Source organism: Rosa chinensis, chromosome 5, assembly GCF_002994745.2.
Source record: "Rosa chinensis cultivar Old Blush chromosome 5, RchiOBHm-V2, whole genome shotgun sequence".
Taxonomy (NCBI): Eukaryota; Viridiplantae; Streptophyta; class Magnoliopsida; order Rosales; family Rosaceae; genus Rosa; species Rosa chinensis.
This window is the reverse complement of record NC_037092.1, coordinates 27,496,455-27,517,347: the sequence shown is the minus strand read 5'-3', so window position 1 is coordinate 27,517,347 and position 20,893 is coordinate 27,496,455. Positions and strand designations below refer to the sequence as shown.

The 20,893-nt window shown below is 36.8% G+C and overlaps 2 protein-coding genes across 4 annotated transcripts; both read right to left on the bottom strand.

The window, feature by feature from the left end:
• Positions 1-488: 488 nt before the first annotated feature.
• Positions 489-1,982, bottom strand: LOC112165887. Its single transcript, XM_024302583.2, has one exon. The coding sequence runs from the start codon at positions 1,217-1,219 to the stop codon at positions 785-787; it is 435 nt and encodes a 144-aa protein (XP_024158351.1). The 5' UTR covers positions 1,220-1,982; the 3' UTR covers positions 489-784.
• A 1,280-nt stretch (positions 1,983-3,262) lies between these two features.
• On the bottom strand, positions 3,263-9,142 carry LOC112167830 (probable hexosyltransferase MUCI70). 3 transcript variants are annotated; one of them, XM_040507216.1, is made up of 10 exons: positions 8,953-9,142; positions 8,223-8,543; positions 7,563-7,778; positions 7,224-7,437; positions 6,990-7,099; positions 6,706-6,905; positions 5,900-6,003; positions 4,504-4,691; positions 4,159-4,358; positions 3,263-3,653 (listed from the first exon to the last, which is right to left on the bottom strand). In XM_040507216.1, exons 2-10 carry the CDS (start codon positions 8,485-8,487, stop codon positions 3,465-3,467), a joined length of 1,686 nt encoding a protein of 561 aa, XP_040363150.1. In that variant the 5' UTR covers positions 8,488-8,543; positions 8,953-9,142; the 3' UTR covers positions 3,263-3,464. The 3 variants fall into 3 exon arrangements, with proteins under 3 accessions (XP_040363150.1, XP_024160683.1, XP_024160684.1); XM_024304915.2 differs by having other exon boundaries at positions 8,223-8,663; positions 8,953-9,141; XM_024304916.2 differs by lacking the exon at positions 8,953-9,142 and having other exon boundaries at positions 7,563-7,737; positions 8,223-8,359.
• Between the last annotated feature and the right edge of the window lie 11,751 nt (positions 9,143-20,893).

Below are 20,893 nucleotides of genomic sequence, written 5' to 3'. Positions count from 1 at the left end.
TCTTTGAATGTCACAGTTACCCCATAAAAATCTAACAATTTTCGAATAACCTTTCCGCAAAAAACAGTGAAATAACCATATCTACTTAACAGAGCAATCAAAGTTAAAAAGTCATAAATTGTCATTTTTTTACTGTGGCGAACCGACATCCTACGAAAGTGAGGAAAAAAGAAGAAGAAGAAGAAGAGCATTTTGACCTTAGTGGTGGTCGGCCTGGGGTTCCAAGACCTAGCTGAGTTATAGCTTAGCTTACAATCTCACATGATGTGATGACTTTCTTTTTGGTCTTAACATTATGTGATGATGACTCTTCCAGGAATGCTAGTCAGCACCAAATAAAGGAAGGATAAGAATCAAACAAAACCGCTCTACTGTCTCACTTTCTGTTGTCAAAATACAAAACCATGACCATCATGATGAAGAAAATTCCATCATCCATGTCCCATTGTCCTAAACTCAAATGAAATTAGCTACAAACTAAAACACAATTTGCACCACTTTTTATCATATATCAGGTAAAGAAATTTACAATCAAGATCATTATATGGAGGTATGAAGCCAACAAGGAATGAACACAAGAGTTAAAGTAACTATACTAACGAGGAATGAACTGTTCTCATGTCTCTGTTTTGCAAGAGCTAGCCTCTACTTTGAACCAGAATTTCATACACCAATTCATTCAGCAAAATATGATCAAGAAGCTGAGAAAAGCAATCCACAAATTTTTATCCAAAAATGTGTTGCTCCTATGCATTTTCCCTAGCAAATTTACAGCAATTCATTACTAATCATACTTCTCCCTCCATGAATACATAAGAAGAAAACCCCAGGAAAGCGCCAACGTGATGTCTCCGAGGACCTGCTTAGGCCAATCTCTGGCAAGGTCTTCGAGTTCCCTCCCAAAGTAAACTCTCCAAATAGCCATGGATATGTGAAGCAACACACACCCTTTAGCAAAGAAGCTCTGGAATTTAGAGTCCTTGACAAAAGCCACCATGAACAGAAGGAATCCAATGGCAAACAGAAGCCAACCCGAGAAGGAATTCGAGGTTTGAATCAAGAGTTGATCATGAGGCGTTGACCCTCGAAGCTTGCTTGCTGTCTCAAGGCCATGGTTGAACACAGAGAATTCATTGGAGTAGAACATCATGAAAGCTCCACTTACAAGACATATAGCAGAGTGGAGCATACTAATCAAGAAGAACCCAGATAAGCCCATTGATTAAAACCCCCAAGTATCACCCTAATCTTTCTTCAAATCTGCTCTATTCAGCTATACTTGGTCAACAGAAATCTCTTAGAACCATGATTTCCAATTGATCATCTCAAAACAACAAATGACCACAATACTACTAGCCAAGGCCTATCCTTGGACTGTAAAGCCTATTGCTATTGAAAGATGAAGATCATATAGTCCTAAAAAACCACCCAATTTCCTTTTCTTTCTCTCTTTTTTGTAAATTTGTAGAAATCATAGAAGAGAACCAGAAGAAGTGAATTGATTAGAATCTAACTTTACTTAGCTTTCACTCTACAATTCAAGAAATCCAACTAAACCCACTAATCAAGGATTCAAGATTGTCTCAAAAGAAGCCTTGAAATCAAGAATCAAAACCTCAAAGAAGAAAAACCCATAAAAAAGTTGAAAACCCCTAGAAATGAAACTGAAAAGAAAGATATTTATGGTCAGAGTGGAGAAACAGACAAAGCCTTTGCTTGCTTATTCTTGTGGAAGGGCTACTCTTGTTCTGATCCGAGTGGGGAGCTTCTTTTCTATTCTATATAGTGAACTTTGGGTCTGATTTGATGACCTGTTTGTGATTATTGGTATGCTATAAATGGCATAGAATATATAAAGATAATACAAATTGCTTCCTTCTCCCAAAGTCCAAAGTCCAAACACCATACCTCATGCAAAAAGTGCCATCCTTTTCCTGCTCCCTTGTTTTGCACAGCAATTAGAGCATTTTTGTGGGTCATGAAGCATTGAATTATTTTCATTTCAGTTCATTTTAATCAAATTTTTTGGCTTTGGAATCATTTTGGGCCACCATGCTTATTGGCTGTCCATTTATCAGATTCAAGTCTAGTCGGTCATGATAATTGAACTTCTTGATTTCTTTGATAGCTACAAGTAGGATGGCAATGGGGCGGGTTGGAGATGGGGATCAGAATATCATTCCCATCTCCGGGGTAATTCTTCACCCCCATCCCCACCCCAATCCCCAATAAAAATATATTGGGGATTTCTCGTCCCCATCCCCACTGGGGACGAAGTCTCCAAACCTGCCCCAAATCCCCAATAAGAATTTAAAAAATATTATAATTTTTTCCTCATATTGCCTTTTTTAAAATCAAAATTTACAACAAGTAAAATTAAAACATGATTAAATTCATAAATCATAATTTGGTGAGTGCAAAAGTCAAACACCATTAAAGTAAAGTAGTAAATGTATATATTTGTGATTTATATTATAAAAATAAATAAATAAATATATATATAAATTATATATATATATATATTTAATTTATATATATATATATATATATATATCATTGGGGCGGGTTTGGGGATGGAGATCATAATACCATCCCCGCCCCATCCCTGATCTTAGATAGCGGGGATTGGGGATCCCCATTCCCCATTTGTTCCCGAATTCTCCCCCCATTTGGGGCGGGTATCCAATGGAGCTCCGCCCCGCTGGGGATTTTTGCCATCCCTAGCTACAAGAATTTAATTTGAACAAAATCAATAGTGCTTTCACGTCTTGAACTAAAGTTAAAGACTTGGAAGCATTTGTCAAAAGCTACGAGCCTGCAATATATAAGAAATGGTTGCAAAGCAATAGCTGTATTATTGCTTTGTTTCATATATTAACACAATGACAACAACCTTTCCCTTCCTCCGTATCTCATATTCAATACAAAGACCTTTGGCATTTGCCTTGGGTTGATCAATCCCTCAGATTCATGAGGGGGCAGCCGCACGTTTACCAATGCAGACAACTAATGGCAGGTATAAAATCACATGGAGATCAGAGACTGCCTGTCCTGGTATGAATACTAGTCCATTTGAACCAATGTTGGAATGAAAGCATCAATTCTTACAAAAGCTAAGCTCCTATCCCACTTCAACTTCAACAATCAGTATCACCTCTGTGAATTGAAGTAAATGAAGGAATTGTTAACAAAACTCGCTTAGTTTTGGCCATAGAACTAGATTGAATATGTGTAGAAATTAAGGTGGAAGTACACTTTGGAATGAGTACTTGCAAGAGAAAAAGAAGATTGAATAGATATCAACAATTTCCAAACAAGAATTAGAGTTGTATCTGTCCTTTCCTATCCTACACAGATCTAATCAGATCTTCCTACCCCGTGATGTATAATTTTGTAACAAAGGGGGAGGGGAGATTACATTTTCTTATAGTCAAAAGGGTTATTAATGAAAGAAGAAAGAACAATTAGAATTGTATGTTGTCTCTACTAACAGCAACAACCTTCCGATGGCGCTTCTTATCCCCTCGTCCACGCTTCTTCCCAGGTGGAGTCTTTACAGATATGATAACATGAGGCAAAGCTGGTGTACGACGAATCACAACCCTCGGAGGACGGGGAGGAGGCATCTGCTCCAGCAACTCTCTGTGGTATGCCTGTACAATGCAATCACTATGAGCTGGTATTTTTTTCTTTTTTATATGGAAAAAAGGAAGACAACAAAAGAGAGACAGAACGTTAACACAACTTGGTTAGAAATACATGTAAGTTTGTCATTTTGACCTCCCAATAAACTTACAACTACAATTTGAGTTAGATACAACAGTTCAGACAGCAATATAATTACTACTTGGCAAATGAGTCATTTTGCAAATCAAAGATATTTGACACATAACTCCCAGTCTATCAACAGAAACCTTTAACATACAGGAACCATGCATCTATAAAACCTTCATGATTGAAATATAACAAATGCATGCCTTTGTGGAAACCATTTTTCTACCAAACAGACCTAGTCGTTCAGATGTTCATGTTTAACAAAGCCTCTGACTCATTAACAAGCCTTAGAGCTCTAAGAGAAAAATAAAAAAGAAGATATTCGAACAATATACTCTGAATAATCTTTTAAACCCGATAGACATTATTAAGAAATAGTCATACCTGAATTACAAAGTTGCGCCTTTCACAATCCAAAAACATATTAATGCTCCAATCAACTTTTCCCATGATTTTATCCCTCACTGTGGAAAAGCTTAACTGATCCCTGGAGGTAAAACGATCAACTTCATTGAACCAATTACAGGTGAATAAATTTGTAATGGGAATGTGTTCCTTTATGATCACACAACCTTCAGGAACATCTGCAAAAAGTGGTAGTGCACACACCCAATTGCAATTAAAATAAAGCTGAAACATGCAAACACATTGAGAAAAAAGCATACACAAGTAAACAACCATGTGTACACATAAGCTTACACATAAATGCCCATACATGAAATGACCTACCACTCGTTATTGGAAGCTTAGCCTCAGAATAAGGTTGTAAACCCTCCTTGATATAGAAGTCAACCTGCTCATTAATGGAGGAATTATCGTACTTCCCAGCAGCTCTGTTAGCTTCAGCCTCTTCAAACACATCATACCGTCTATAGTGCTTTGAGATTGCAAAATTTGCATTCTGACGCCACAAGAACCTGAACAAGGTTTAAGTCTAAAAATATCAAGGTTTATGTAAAGATACTCTAGTTCCTTGCTCCAAGCACATGATTCATGAATGCACATCAATGCTAGAATGATTTATATAAGATTAGGAAGATACTAACAGTGTTCCAAAATAATGCATTGCACAGCACAACAGCTGAAGATGCCTAAATAAACTGGATTGGGATAAGAGTTAAGCAAACACCAAGTTTTCATGTGAGGTGGGGTAGTTATAAACTTTTTCTTGGAAGAATATGAACAGCGATTATTTCATAACCACTAGGAACATTTCACATTAAAATGATGAAAGAAAATAAGATTTAATTAAAATTTATTCTCCGACCCCAATAATAATTGGTTTCTTGTTTCTAGTCTCAACTTCCCTCTCTCTCATCATCCGACTTAGAAGTATATCGAAAAGTATAGCTCAGCATACTTTGAACCAAAATATCAGAGAAAAGTGAATAAAGATAAACCCCCACCCACCAACCCAAAAGATATCTACAGTCATTTTCACAACAGAGATCAATTGTTTCCGTCACCAAGGCAACTACAACATACAAGAAACATAACCGCATAAAATCCAAAAGTTTCTGACACTCGTAAGTTTAAATATCCAGTAAATAACATTTTTAAAAAAATGTTGAAAGGGATTGATAACAGCTCAGTTTTCACTAGAAAGAACATGTGAATAATCATGACCGATACAATCATAATGCTGCCCCAAATCTAACCCAACTTTTTCTAAAGCTGCAATATGTTAACAGAAGTGGACCAAAGCAATTAACCATACAACTTCCCAGAGGAGCAAAACTATATTTTGCAAGTATTTCATTATCATATCCACAGCCAATTAGAGTTCTAATGAATAGCAATGAGATGTAGATAATGAGAAGCTAGCAGAACCTTCAGTCTCTAGTGAAATAACATAACAGCATATAAGTTATTGGCACCAGACTCTCAAGTCTCAATTAAACATTACTAACGACTAAGCATACACTGAGTTCTCTTGTGAGATCATGTCAAAACTTTTCTCCATAAAACAAAAACAAACAAACAAAAACTATCACTCATTGTGCCACTAACTTACTAAACATATTTAAAACAGCCTTTCAGACACTTCCTTCAAGCCCTAAATTACTACAGGCATACCCCCCAATACCACAGGACGTAAATAAACAGGATCAGAAAATAATTGTACCTCTCAAGGACCTGATAAGGATCCACAACAAGCTGAAGCTTTCCATCAATCCATATAGAATATCTGACATTGGGGAAAAGCCTGTGCAATAGAAGCTTTGGAATCTGCCAAAAAATCATGGTGTGTAAATAACATTTAGATCGTTGCCCAATATCCATCTTAATCCAGACTTTTTAAGCAATTTCTGGATAGCACACATATAAGTGAACTATACTAAAAAAGCACCACCTGCTATGACATTTGAGATTAAATTTCCCAAAACATCAATACCACTAGATAAATGAATCACGAAAACCATGTTTAGGAGTGTCAATTAACTATGGACCAAACTCCTGTTGCCCAACATCTTCGCTTAAACTACGACTTTCCGAGCCGCACTTGGACCAGAACCAAGACTGGAATTTGAACTGCATGCTGCAGCCAGAACAATCTCTGGCCAATGGCCACTCGACCTTGGCTTTTGTAAAGGGCTGGTACAGTTTGGGTTAAGTCTTATGCTCAAATTATACAAATCAACATATCACCTACTCACATATGCATTCAGTGATTTTCTTCAGAAATTTGGGGCATATGGAAATTGTGAAGATTGTTAGGTGTATGAAATACTTATATCAATTTGAGCGAATCTGAGAAACTAAGTTTATAATTAGCAATGTCCTATCTCCAAATGCTGTTGGAAGAAACTAAACAAACATCTGAGAAAGTCCAAAAATATATATATAATTTACATAAATATGTGTCCACAAAGTCAATTGATCTAACCTTTATAAAGAAAGGACGAACCAAGACACTCGAAATAAACTGACCTTTCCATTGCGTCTTGCATCAGTGTAAGGAACATTACGGACAACAATAACTCTCCATAATCCTACTTTCCTACTGTTTCCCAGGACACTGGAATTTTTCATATAAGCTTCAGTCTCTTCATCAATAAACATGTAGAATGGAACATTTTTCCTCGAAAACCCACTAATGTTTGTTGGCTGCTGTATTATGTCATAGTTTCCTAACAAAGATGCAACGATCAGAAAAGGCAAACCAAAGCATGCAATTAAAAAAATATCATACAATTTCTTAGACTTGGAAATACCAAAGACAGCTGATGCAACAATTATCTCATGGGACGTCTCCAACTCCATAAGGTCAGCTTCATCAACATCAAATCCAGACTGGTCACCAGGTTTATTGCCTTTCACAAATCTGACAAGAAGGCGCCAAGAGAATACAAGAAAGGATGACTGCATTAGCCAAGAAGGATAAAGGAATTGGCAATAGGTACAAGGCACCACAATTAATTAATAAAATTCTTTTGTGGTAAACATACCCACAGTGGACCGTCATGGATTCTTTTATATCATATGAATCATTTCTCTGTCTCAGAGTTGGAAATCCACCAAATTCAGAACCTCCATGTCGTTCAGTTCTAGTGGGATTTTCATCATAAACATATGTCAAATTATGTAGTACAGGTGATTCTGAAGAAGAACTTGGCATACTAGCTATAGCCTGCTCCACAGGGAGATAACATACTGGACACGCTGAAAAAAAAAAAAAAAAGAACAACATCAAAGGTGCAGCAACTAGACATGTATTAACTTGGAGTCAAGATGCCAAATATTAAAAATTGATCACTGAAAGAATGAAGCAAAATCAAAGAACTTACGGCGAGGTCCACTTCGTTTTCGACCAGATGAAGGAGGAGGAGGAGGAAATGCAAAATTTTCACATTGATGGGCCAATGGAGGGGAATTTCCATGAACAGCAGTAAATGACTCAGTATGACGATGGGGAGGAGGAGTAAGTAGGGCTCTATTTGCATCTTTTCCTTTCATGGTATTCTGTGTAGAAGTAATTTTAATGTCATGTTTATCTTCCATTCCTGCGAAAATTACGGAACTACTTGATATCTCCATGCAGTAAGATATGGCATTTCGACTATGTTGAGTAAAAGACATGATTGCTTTAAAGTTGATATTTTTACATTTATATTGTACAGGAAATAGTTCAGAGAAACACTCTACAAAATTAGAATTGGGTCAAACACTGACGAGCATGACTCAATTAGTGACAGTGACAAGATGTTCAAGGTAAACTCAATCAGTGATATCTCATATGAGGACTAAAGTATATAGAATGGCCAGGTTTATCTCAATCCTGTTAACCACATAGACCTTGTACGCCTCAATTGCTTTAAATTTAATCAATGCAAGTTTCTTCAAAGTTAACAAACACAAGGACTCTCCACGGAACTCTTGCAAAGACACTGTACTAAACTGTCAACACAACAATGGATGTATACAAAGCAAGGAAAAACAAAACTAACCTTTATTTACATTGAAGGAATTGGATACGAAAACCAAAAGAGCAAGGACAACCAAAAGAAGCATTATGACCTTTTTTCGGCCCAAAAATCTACAGACAAAGGGCAGAACCCTTTCCTTCTCCCTACTTGCAAGAAGCACCTTGGAAGGCTTTCGCGCAAGAGGAAGAGGGGTTGTCTGCAGAATAGGTGGAAAACCATTCTGTATCTGCTGTAGTTGTAGCGATCCATAGCTTCCAGTACGTAGACCTAATGACCCTCCAGTCATTGTATCTCCAAATCCACAAATTGTTGTTCAAGTTTCATCTCCTTCTTCTTCTACCACTAGAATATCTCATTCAGAAAAAAAGCCAACTTCTTTTTTCAATCCAAAAATAGTACTAGACAAAACAAACCAAACTTCACAGTCTTCCAAATCCAAGTTAATAAAAACCCAGAATCCCTCTGCACAAATTAACACAGAATCAAACTCTATTCCAACAAATCCCACTATCAAAAGCCAAAGCTACGATCTTTAATCCCAATGTGCTTAACCAAAACCAGAAAACCCACATGAATCGCAAAACCCACTTCCTGAAAACACTTTTTCCTTTCAAAAAATCAAATCTTTTATCACAACTCAACCAAAAAGCCCCCAAAATCAAATTGGGAATTCAAAGCCCACTAGAACTGACCCAGATCAATGCCAACACAGGAATCAATGCCAAGTGAGAGTTTTAAAATCAATACGTACCTCTCTGGAAATGGGCTCCAAATTCGAACTGAATTAAAAATGGTGGTAGAGCTCATTCACAATCTCACATCACATCTGTGTGTATCTAGGGTTTCAGTGGCCAATGTTTGGGGGATTGCCATTTGCGCGGTTGTCTTGTTTATCTTTATATTATTTACCTCAAGTAACTATTAGGGAATTTGGCATTGGTCGTCCATCTTATTATGGAGTTTGGACCCAAATCATCATCCATTAAATGCTGATTTATCTTATATATTATTTTCTTTTTTGGGTGTTTTTTTTTTGTGGGGGGGAGATAATCAAGTTTTTGGGTTTTAGAGTTTGCCAACTAGAGTGCCCAACAGTTAGGATTGAAGTTTTAACAATTTTAAAGCTGGGGTGTGTCACCCGCTATTATTCAGGATGTACTAGCGGAAAAGGTATATTTCAAGCTTTAACTTTGTTCACTTCCAACATATATATAGAGAAGCAAATGGTATGGCTCATCGTTTGGAACACCTTGTTAATGTTAGTTGTGTAGATGAAGTATGGTTAGATGAGTCACCCACAATTATTCAGGATGTGCTCTACGAGGATATTATTAATTCTATACGGGGCTTTGGTTTTATGTCATCCTCGGTATATTATAGTTCATCTATTAATAATGTGTACGGGCATAGAGCAAAGTCTCCCAATTAGACTAGGTTCCAAAGTCTCCCAATTAGACTAGGTTCCAAACTCCTATTAAAAAAAAAAACACCTCATCAATTGTCAAAAGACGCTGATGGAAAGTGAGTAGGTTAAGTGCAACATCTCTTTACATATGAGTTCGAGTTGAGTTTAGCCAAAAACACCATGTGCCACATAAGCTGTTAAATTCAAATTTGGCATATCAATCTAACATCTTCATTGGAGATTCTTTTCATATTTTCATGGAATGACAAGTTACATGTGGATTACTGGTTGAGAGGTTGAGCGTGGTGCTTATGTCATCAGTGGAGGTTTGTGTTCGGAGTGATCTACAAGTGTCTAATGTCGTATGGAAGCAATAACAATGGTTAGTTTGGGTTTGAAGCTTTCAGTATGGTGTGTCAGAATTAGTGACTTTGATTAGAGACATTTGGAATCCTACATTAGAAAATGTGAAGAGTTATCCTTGAGTTATAAGGAATGGTACCACGCACTAATGCTCATACATTTTTTATTAAAACCTCATATCAGTTGCACTTCAGGTAGGTGAAGTAGGGGTAATATCAGCGTTATTTGACCCCTGTGTGTGTGTGTGTGTGTGATCTATTTGTCGTTTCAGCACAATACGGTGGAGTTTTAAGCTAAAATTTTCAAAGTTATCCGTGCAACATAGCCAGACTCAATCAAGTGTGTTGAACGTTACCAAGGCTAATCTTTGCCCCAAAAAGTAGGCGTAAGCAAGTCATCGCATAAGGAAAATAATTTTGTACTAGGTCCGAATGTTAACTTTTGACTCGAGCAACTAAGGAATCCACTAGCTGCTGAATAAGAATATCATATATTAACATATTGTAGCATTGTCCTGTAAGCTCTTAACTCATAGTGACTATCTTAAGTGAACGTAGTTTAGTCTCACATTGACTTAGGTGAACTTACTATACATCTCGTCATTATGTGTCTTTGTATGTGATAGTGTCTACTCAATGTTATCTATCAATTCTATCGGGGAAACGTAGAAACAACGCCCATGCCATCAGCGCCTTAGCCATCACATTCATCACAAAACCCTACAACAACCACCCATGCCTGCATGAAACCAAACCTCAGCCGTCAAACTCCAATCACACCAAGCCAATTGCCATAGACACTTAGACAGAACAACTGAGATGTCACCGGGAATCATACAGCTCCAACTCCAAGGGTACATGAACATAACAATGGCAAGGACGAAGCCCTAACAACAACACTCCTAATTCGAGAGAAATCATTAGGCTTCTAATCTACATAACATGATTGTTGCTTGGGATTATAGCAATATAAGTAGGATTAATTTAAACTAATTAAATTTGATGATGACTCTTCATGGTTGGTGAACTATATATGTTGTAGTGATATGCCTGAAAAAAGCTCACTGTCTAATTCTCCTGTCTTCTTGTTTTCCTTGGCTAATCGCTAATTCTCAATAATTACTAATCAGACACACAAGTTAGTTAAAATGTTGCAATCATGTTGATCAAAGGACAGAGGTGTCTCATCTCTAACACAATGAGGTTGCTACATGTCAAATCGAGTTTATACAGTGAAACCAGGTAAAGGCATTATTATTTATTGGTATGGGTGTTCATTATTGGAATATCAAGCCAGAGAAAAAAATGACATTATTGAGATCATGGGACTAAACTGGGCAACACGTTCTTTGTTTAATATCGGTATCCACGTTACCATGCCCCATGACTCATGGCTTTCTCGAGTTACTCTAAACATTCTTAATTAGCATATATAACCAGGTAGACATAATCAATTAATCACCGACTAATTAACATAGATGGTCTTTATCTCACCTTTAAATTTGGTGTGCAGGAATCCATGAAGCTTGATGCAGTACAACTACAACTAATACTATCATCCATGTCGCTCGTCCACAAAGAAAGAACCATAAGAAGCTTATAGAAACATTATAAGCTTGTCATTTTTCGATACATTCCTTGTATTTGACATTCCTGACTGCTAATCAAAATTGGAACACCACCGTGGAAGAGCTCATTAGATGCGACTAAGTCAGTTAACGTAATACATACCACAAGTTCACAATCATGTGCTAGCTGTTGGTGGAAACTAAAGATTATATGCATGAGTCCGATCCAAGGGTCCACTAATGCCAAACTCATCCGGAGGCAAAACCAGAGTTGAAGTTCCCTCCGCATCTCTTTTCTCACGGGTGGCGCATTGACGTCAAACTTTCTCCCCCATTGCCCCCTCTTCTGCCCCTTGACCACCCCGGTGTTTGTACCATATAACTTCATATCATAGGTGTAGTGATGAAAATCAACCGGCAGGAGAAACTAACTATGGAAGAGCTCATTAGGGTATTACTTTCTGGCCACCCTGCTAAAATGATTTTTGATACTTTAGGTGAATTTGTGGGAGATATCACAGTTTCTTATAAGCCTCATCAAAAAGCCCGCGGATCAAGTGGGCCGATGGAGGCCCGCCAGCCCGGCCCGTCAAAAAGCCCGCCTCAGTGAGCCGATGGAGGCCCCCTCCAAAAAGCCTGCAAAAACCCGGCCAGCCAAAAGCCCACTATGCCCGACCCGTAAAAGCCAGTAAACAATTATATTATATATATATATATATATCTATATATGTATGTTGATGTGCTCATATTTTCTTATATTTCTATGCCTCTTTCTCTTGGAGTCTTAGTATATATGTTTAGTTCTCCTTATTTATGATTCATTTATGTTAGTTTAGTGTCTTTGTAGGTGTGTTTCAAAGGAAGAAGAAAAGAAGCTAAGCGGAGCTAATTGACACAGAAAACTGTTCTGCAGAATACCTAACTTTACTGAATTACTGCGAACTGCTCGGATGGAATTAGAAGTTGTACTTTATATGCACGGAAAGCCCTATGTGTCTAGTTTATGAGGAAATTTACGGTTTGTGATTCTGACTTTTCTAGAAGGAGTTATGGCTATTTAAGTGAAGGTAGTTCAGCTTGGACTGGAATCTGCAACATCTTTTACAAGTTCATGTCTAGAACCTAACTTCGCTGAATTACTGGGAACTTCTCAAATGGAAATAGAATCTATACCCTATATGCACGGAAAGCCCCATGTGTCTAGTTTCTGAGGAATTTTACGGTTTGCGATTCTGACTTTTCTAGAAGGAGTTATGGCAATTTAAGTGAATGCAGTTCAGCTTGGACGGGAATCTGCAACATTTTTTACAAGTTCATGTCTAGAAGGCCCAACACATATATTTGGAAATCTTCAATGTGCCGCATCATCATTATTGAAGATTCAGGACTTTTAGACATGTTTATATATGTGTGTGTTTATATATATATATGTGTGTGTGTGTGTGTGTGTGTGTGTGTGTGTGCATATATATTCTGCATGTCATGAATACGGTTGACCGATTTGATTGGATTCGAAAATATGGTGAAATTAGCTAAATTTTTTACCACACTCATAATTTATTATAATAATCTCATCCAACGGTCGGTTTTTTCATTTTATTTGAATTGATAAAGGTTGCCCTTTGGAGTGTATGATATATAAATATAGGTTTATAAGAGTAACTAAGTTTGACCTAGTTGATCGAATTCAAAACGAGACCCAAATTGGCTGGATTTTCTACAACCACCATAAAACATTACAATCTCTCCATCGAGCGGTTGGTTTCTCCGAATTCATTTTCCTGACAAGACCCGCCCCGAATTTCACCTTGAAATCTGAGGTGGCCCTGTGGGGCCCACCTTAGGGATAACTCTACCAAAAATTCGGCAGAATCACCTCTAAAATGGACTACCCAAAACCCTGTAAAACACACAAAAACACTTCAAGCAAACCAACCTTATACTCCTGGAGCCACCCTGCTCCCAATTACCAACAACTCTACTTTCACATAACACAAAACACAAAACTCAACAATACTAATCCCAAAGGTTATCAGAGCAATACTACTATACACAGGGATATAAAAAGAAGAGTAAAGGATCAAGGGATCCTACACTGCGGAAGTAGTGACAATTATGCCTCACATGTCATGTACGCCCGACCTCCACTAATTCGCCTGCAAACTGGGCATTAGAAACCGAAAGGCCCAGGGGAAAGTAGACAAAAAACGTTAGCGTGAGTGGACAAAAAGAAACAATTTAAAAGAAAAAGGATTTCATACTTTCCCACATTTATTTCATTAAAAACCGATGCATGCAACAATTAGAAAAACACATTTAGCTTTAAATCCAAGAATTTCAAAACGATAAATCGACTAGCCTCGCTAGTCACCACATTCGAAAACTATATCGTAAAACCGAAATCTCGTTTCTCAAGAAGATAAGACCAGCCCCGCTGGCTACAGTGAAAATCGGATTAGCCCCGCTAGTCAAGCAACGATAAAATATGGGGAAGAAGTTTCACCATACGAAAGAAGGGAGCCTCCCAGGCTCGAGTCGGAGTGTCCCACACTCTGGAGGATCCCATGCTCTGCTCTTACTCACCCACGAACACATAGTAAGCAGGGAGGAGTACTAATAGGCTAGCTAGCAATAAATATGACGACCCAGGTATGGTGGGTTAAAATCATACGAAAATCGAAAATCAGTAAGGCTTCTCCATAAGTCCCGCGAATAAAACAAAAACACAGGTACGATTCCCAACCGTACCCGAAAATTCTCGTAGAAAGTCACATAAATCGACAGCGTGTCCCACACGCTAAAAGAATAATTAGATCATCATCAAGGCATTCCCAATGCCAAAACCGAAAGTCGATAGATAAATAAGAAATAACTTCATCGAAATCCCATTTCGAAAACCTTTCCAGAAATCTCAAAACATCGAATAGAAATGTAATTAATTCCGGAAATCACCTTGGAAAAATAATTCGTCGAAATTCAACATCAATTATGAATTCGAATCCGAGCATAACAAATTAATATCCGAAATTCACAACCAGTATAAATCATAAATACTTCATGAAAATCAATATTGAAAGCAAATTCACGAGATAAATCGAAATCAAATTCCGAAATCAATTCATATGCTCGGAAAGTAATATGTTAATTAAATAAAGCATTAATTCAAGAAAATAAACGCATGCATCATTATTTAAAACAAAAGTCCACTCACAGTACTATTAGGCGACCACGCAAACGAGTTCCTTCATTTAACCGTAGCTCGCGGCATTGCCCTGTACACAATTATATTTCCGTAAACGGCAATCCGATAAAATAATTACGAACCTAAACGAAACCTGAAAATCCCTATCTCCATTACTTCTCAAATTCAACCCAAATCTCTCCCACAACACCAATTCCTCAATTAACATATTCCACAACGAAAACGAGGGATATCCGACGGCCGGATTTCCAACAATTCAATCACAAACTTCAAACTTCGAAAATTCACAAATAATTCCAAACTCCTCCAAAATTCACCAAACTTCACATACAAGCACTACAACATTTATACAATTTATTGGGCTAAAAACTGGAATTAAAACACTGCCCTACACACCTTCACGCGCCACCAACAGTGGCAGCGCTTGGGCCCCACGCACCAGCGGCCACCACCTCTGATGGCCACCAAATTTTGGTAGCACCACCTACACAACAGACCCAACATTTTTCACAACTACAACAAGTTTCAATTTTACCTTGAAGGGCTCCAATTTGGCCGGTGAAATTTTTCCAGAAAAACCAAGAACCCTAGAAATTGCAAATCGTTAATTCGACCTCCACACTACAAATTGAAATAAAAAACCTTAGGGGAAATGATCATTGACAAAAACCGAACCTTTGACGCCTGTTTGGTGGCCGGAGACGGCCAAAATCGCCGGAAATCGATGAAAACTCCAAACTGCTACAGTAACCTTCACAGCTCAAAATCGAGTTCTTCCGGCCAAATCGCTGTAAAACACCACCACAGACGTGACCAGGGTGAAGAGGTGAGCTAGCTGATGTCCGGATTCCATCGTGGGGTGGCCGGAGGAGGAAGAAATCGGAGGAAGAAGCAATCGGCCGAAGAGGAGAAAGCATCGGGGGAGAGGAGAGAGAAAGCCCGGTAGGTTTCTAAAAATGGAAACTTACCACAGTAACTTGGCTATTTATAGAAACTTACCACATGAATAGTAACTTTAGTATTACGCTTATAACTTTCGCATACGAACTCTGATTTTTATGTACCACATATCCACGCGCTCGGTTTAACGTCCTCTACAACTTCCATGAAGAACATTTTCTCAAATTTTGACCCGAACAAAAAGTCAACTTTTAGGGCCACTAAAAGTGCTAAAATGACAATAAAAGTGAAAGTAAACGTCGTTTATCGTCTTAATGATTAGTAAATCAGTAAATTCTGGTTCGGGACATTACATTTCCACTTCATGGTTGCTTTAGAATGAACCTCAACAATTTAAATGCAATGTATAAGTCATACAACTTTAGGAGGCAAATTGGTATAGGCCAACGTATTTGTAATTAAAATTGAAATTTTTATCTTATGTCCACACACATCCATTGATGGAACATTTACATACTTGATGTGAAAAAATAAGCACGTTTCGCGGTCGTCATGTCATCAGTCAACAAAGAAGACATATAAGTGACAACGGTTGACCAATTCGATCGGATTCGAAAATATGGTGAAATTGACTAAATTTTTTACCACACTCATAATTTATTGTAATAATCACATCCACAGGTCGGTTTTTTCATTTTATTTGAATTTATAGAGGTTGCTCTTTGGAGTGTATGATATATAAATATAGGTTTATAAGAGTAACTAAGTTTAACCTAGTTGATCGAATTCGAAACGAGAACTAAATTGGCTGGATTTTTTACAACCACCATAAAACATTACAATCTCTCCATCGAGCGGTTGGTTTCTCCAAATTCATCTTCCACTTCATGGTTGCTTTAGAATGGACCTCAACAATTAAAATGCAATGTATAAGTCATACAACTTTAGGAGGCAAATTAGTATAGGCTAACGTATTTGTAATTAAAAATTAAAATTTTTATCTTATGTCCACACACATCCATCGATGAAATATTTACAAACGTGATGTAAAAAAATAAGCAAGTTTTGCAGTCATCAGGCCATCGGTCAACCAATAAAATATGCAAGTGACTACGGTTGACTAATCCGATCGGGTTTGAAACTATGGTGAAATTGACTAACTTTTTAACCACACATATAATTTATTGTAATAATCACATCTAACGGTCGGTTTTCCTATTTTCTTTGAATTGCTAGAGGTTGCTCTTTGGAGTGTATGGTATATAAATATAGATTTATAAAAAATTAGTGTCTTTAAAAATTTATTTATAAATAAATTAGTGTCTATATATAAATATAGATTTTTTTTGGTACAATATAGATTTGTTCTGTTTGGTTGTATTTGATCATTGTCCAATGAATTTTCAAAGCTTGATTAAAAAAAAAAAATTAGTGTCTTTAAATATTTATTTATAAATAAAACCCGCAAGGCCCGCTATATATAGACGGGTTTGGATCCTTTGATTTACAATATAACCCGGCCCACCATTATTTAAAAATGTAACAAGACCCGGCCCGGCCCATTGACGAGGCCTAGTTTCTTAAGACAATAGTGGGGAACTGAAAACTATTTGGATTTTGTTATTATAAATAGGCCCAATGGCCGAACCAGTGAAGGGAAGACGAACAGGCCCAGCAACAATTCCAAACTAGATGTCATTTCAATTAGTTTCCTAGTTCATGAGTTTGATATACTGATCCGTCTGGGTGTATGGTCTGTGACTGTTATTGAAGAATAAAAAGGATGACATTTGCTTAGGTCCGGCCAACTGAGTTTCTTAAGCTTGTAACAATATCGATTCAACCATGCAAATCTCTTTATGGAGAATTTCAATGTTATGTTTGGCTAATTCGATGTTATGATTGGCTATTAGAATATGAAAGTTTGGACTCTTGGATTGTAGACTTGTTTTTCTACCTTTTGTAATGTTCATTACCAAAATTTTGTTCGATTTCGCCTAAATGAAAAACGGCACATAACTACCTTAACTTCTCTCATCTTCTATTGCTATTAATGAAATTGTCATTCTTCCTTTGAAAAGAAAAATATTATTGACAGAAGAAGTTGTTTTGGTAATTAAGTAAAACCACTTCTTGATAGTCATTCTTGTTACCAAAATCTTCCGTGTCTAAGAAACATGATTGACGAAAGTTACTACTGCGATTAACTAATTAGTTACCATACGTATTCAATGACAAAAATAAAACTATTACAAGTCCTTAATATCAAGGTTTTCCAACAGTTTATCAAATTTAGAACAATCGAGTTGCTGGTTCGTCTAGGGAAATTTCCATTGCTGAATTAGTCCTCTAATAATTGGAGCTACCAAAAACTGTAAATAAATATTTAGTTTCCATCGATCAAACCAAAGAAGAAACTGTATTCTAACAACCAATTTCCAATTTTCCATGCCATGTTAAATTTTCATTACTAAGGTCGGCCGCTGGTGCAGGCCGCCCGGCCCCTCCCCCACCCTCCTCTCTCTCTCTCGAATGTGCTTGGAATTAATGTCATGCGTCCATGGCTTTCTCTTATAACCACAAATTTCACATGCCAAGCTTTGCATTTGTTTAAGCTAAACCTAGAAGAGTTGGTAACTAAAATACAAACCACAAAATCCAAGGTATATATGGCCGCGAGAGAAGTTTCGCCTTGTGATGGAAAATGTATCAACCATCCTATCATATTATATTACGTGAAGACGTCTAATCCATCGACCATAACCTTTTATTCTTCAAAATGTATTCAAAGCTATTATAACATTGAATATACTTTCACCCACTTATATGATAATGATTGTAGGGCAAATCTGCCCTGTTTGGTGTAAGGTTTTGAATATCTGTATCGGCAACTGCATTGGTAATCGAACATTTTATTTAAAAAATCGAGTGACTTGTAGATTATCAGTGGGTAATGCTACTTATTAGGTAGTAGTTACACATATATTTGTACATCGATCAAAAATTGATAATGTGTGGACTCAAATTTGGATAAAAGTTTTGATCAGTTCAATTTCTGTCCTCAAAATCTGTATCCAAACTGTTAATGTTATTATAACATACAAGCAAGCTATATAATACTATATAGATTATCGGTGAATCAAACATGTCACGTAAAACTGTCACCTCTACTAAATACCGACTAATAGCTCAGCCCAGTTGAACCAGGACTGCATGGAAAATTTGAAAATAGAGATAAGAGAGACACAAAATAGCGAAAATTCATTAAAAGGGTAGGACCCTAGAGGTTGTATGCTTGTCCAGGGGAGAGAAGACAAAGCCGAGTCATAAGTTACATGCATGCATTGATTTACATGGAAAACTGTTGACACAATTTAATTAGATGTGGACATGACTTTGCCTCTTGTTGGGTCCATTATTCATGGCCATTTCATATTTCTAATCTTTTATATGACAACTTCTGTGGACCGCGCCCTATTGTGTTAATATCATGACTGGCATGCATTTTTAACCTTTTCTCCAAAAAAAAAATGAAGCATGCATTTTTAACCTACCGTTTGTTTGCACCCCACGAAATTTTGTATATGATATTATGATCATATGATTCTAATTATTACTGTCACCAAAATTTTGCGTGCTAAAAAGGTAAAAAGCTATAATTGTAGCTTTGGTGACTTTAACCTCAAAGATAATTTTAGTGACGGTAAGTAAAAAGATAATAATATGTTTTTGTTTGAGTGAGTTTTAAACTATGGCGAAATTAGAAATTGAAAAGCTAATAGTTCGACAAAATGGCAAAATTATAAATTGAAAAGCTAATAGTTCGACAAAATTGATCAAATTTTGTGAATATGAACACTCATGATGTAATTTTAGAGGTTAAGATTCACAAGTGAATAATTTGTATTTTACAGTATAACCTGCATCCCACCTTATGCGGTCGTGTTAGTGCAATGTTTAATTGATTGGCATTTCCTAAGCATAACAACTAAGAGTCATGTTTCTTGTAATAGCTTTCTACTCTTGGATCCTTGAAAGAATGGAATGCTTCAAGCTTCATGCACAACTCTCATCAATCAGGTATGTCTTGCATGCATATGCATGCTTGTCAAGTGGTTAGGACTGAACGTGTCTTTGGATGCTATTGTAAGATGTGAACATCTTTTCAATCCTAATATACTGATATGTGATTTTTCAGAAGGTTTTATCCAAAGCATTCAAACTTTCTTAAATTGGTTTATGGGCTTTTCCTTTCAAACGTCTGATTTTAATCCATGGATAAAAACCTGTTTTGAAAAGCCTTTTCCGTAGCAGAAACCCTAAGAGACACTAGTTCATTCATATCTTATATATACGTGTTTTTCACGTTGTTAGGTGGGGCGACACTAGAACAGAAAATATATCACTGCTATGTTTTATAAAGAGCTTTCTGATCTTTCATCCTCAGAAAGTATTGAGCCAAAATTGTTGTTGAGAATTCTTCATGAGCTGTTCCTTGTTTAGCTCTTGAAGGACTATCAAATCCCAAAACTTTTTCTGTCAAAAAGTTTTCTGATTTTATGCTTCATGTGTGTTGGTGGTTCATGCATGATTTGTGCCTTGAGGTAATTGAAACTGAGGTGAGAGTTGTGCCATCTCAAGATTGACAAAGGAGAACAAGTTCACTGATCTGGAAGTAGCAAAGACGAAGAGACACGTTGCCCACTAGATTGGTTATAGTAGATGAGTTGTGTAAGATCTTTATGTACTTTCCTATTCATATAGTGGATTGTTCACCGGCAAAGTGCCCGCAATTGTTTACCTCTTTGGAGGGTTTTACTGCGTCAACAGATCTTGTGTTATGTGTGATGAGTTTACTTTGAATGGTTTGGCTAATTGAGTAAAGTATAACATCGTCAGACTATTGAGATTGATCTGCAGTTTCAATTAGGATTCAAGTTGTGTTGTTATCCTGTATTAGATGCGAACTGGCCTGCACTCCTAAGACTGATTCCTAAGTTGTTGACATATTGATAAGTTCCTTTAGTTGGGAAACACATATCCATTCTGTAATTTCAGGTAGCTGATGTGGCACAACCATGTTACTTGATGAAATTCTTTAATAAGTTGGGCTTTGTGTAATATCTACTATCAAATAAGGTGAAATATATGTCGGTAATATTCAAAAATATTATTCATCTAATTTTATTCTTAAATAATAATAGAATAATTCGTATAGAGATTTTGAAAAATGACGTATTTACCTGCTAATATAA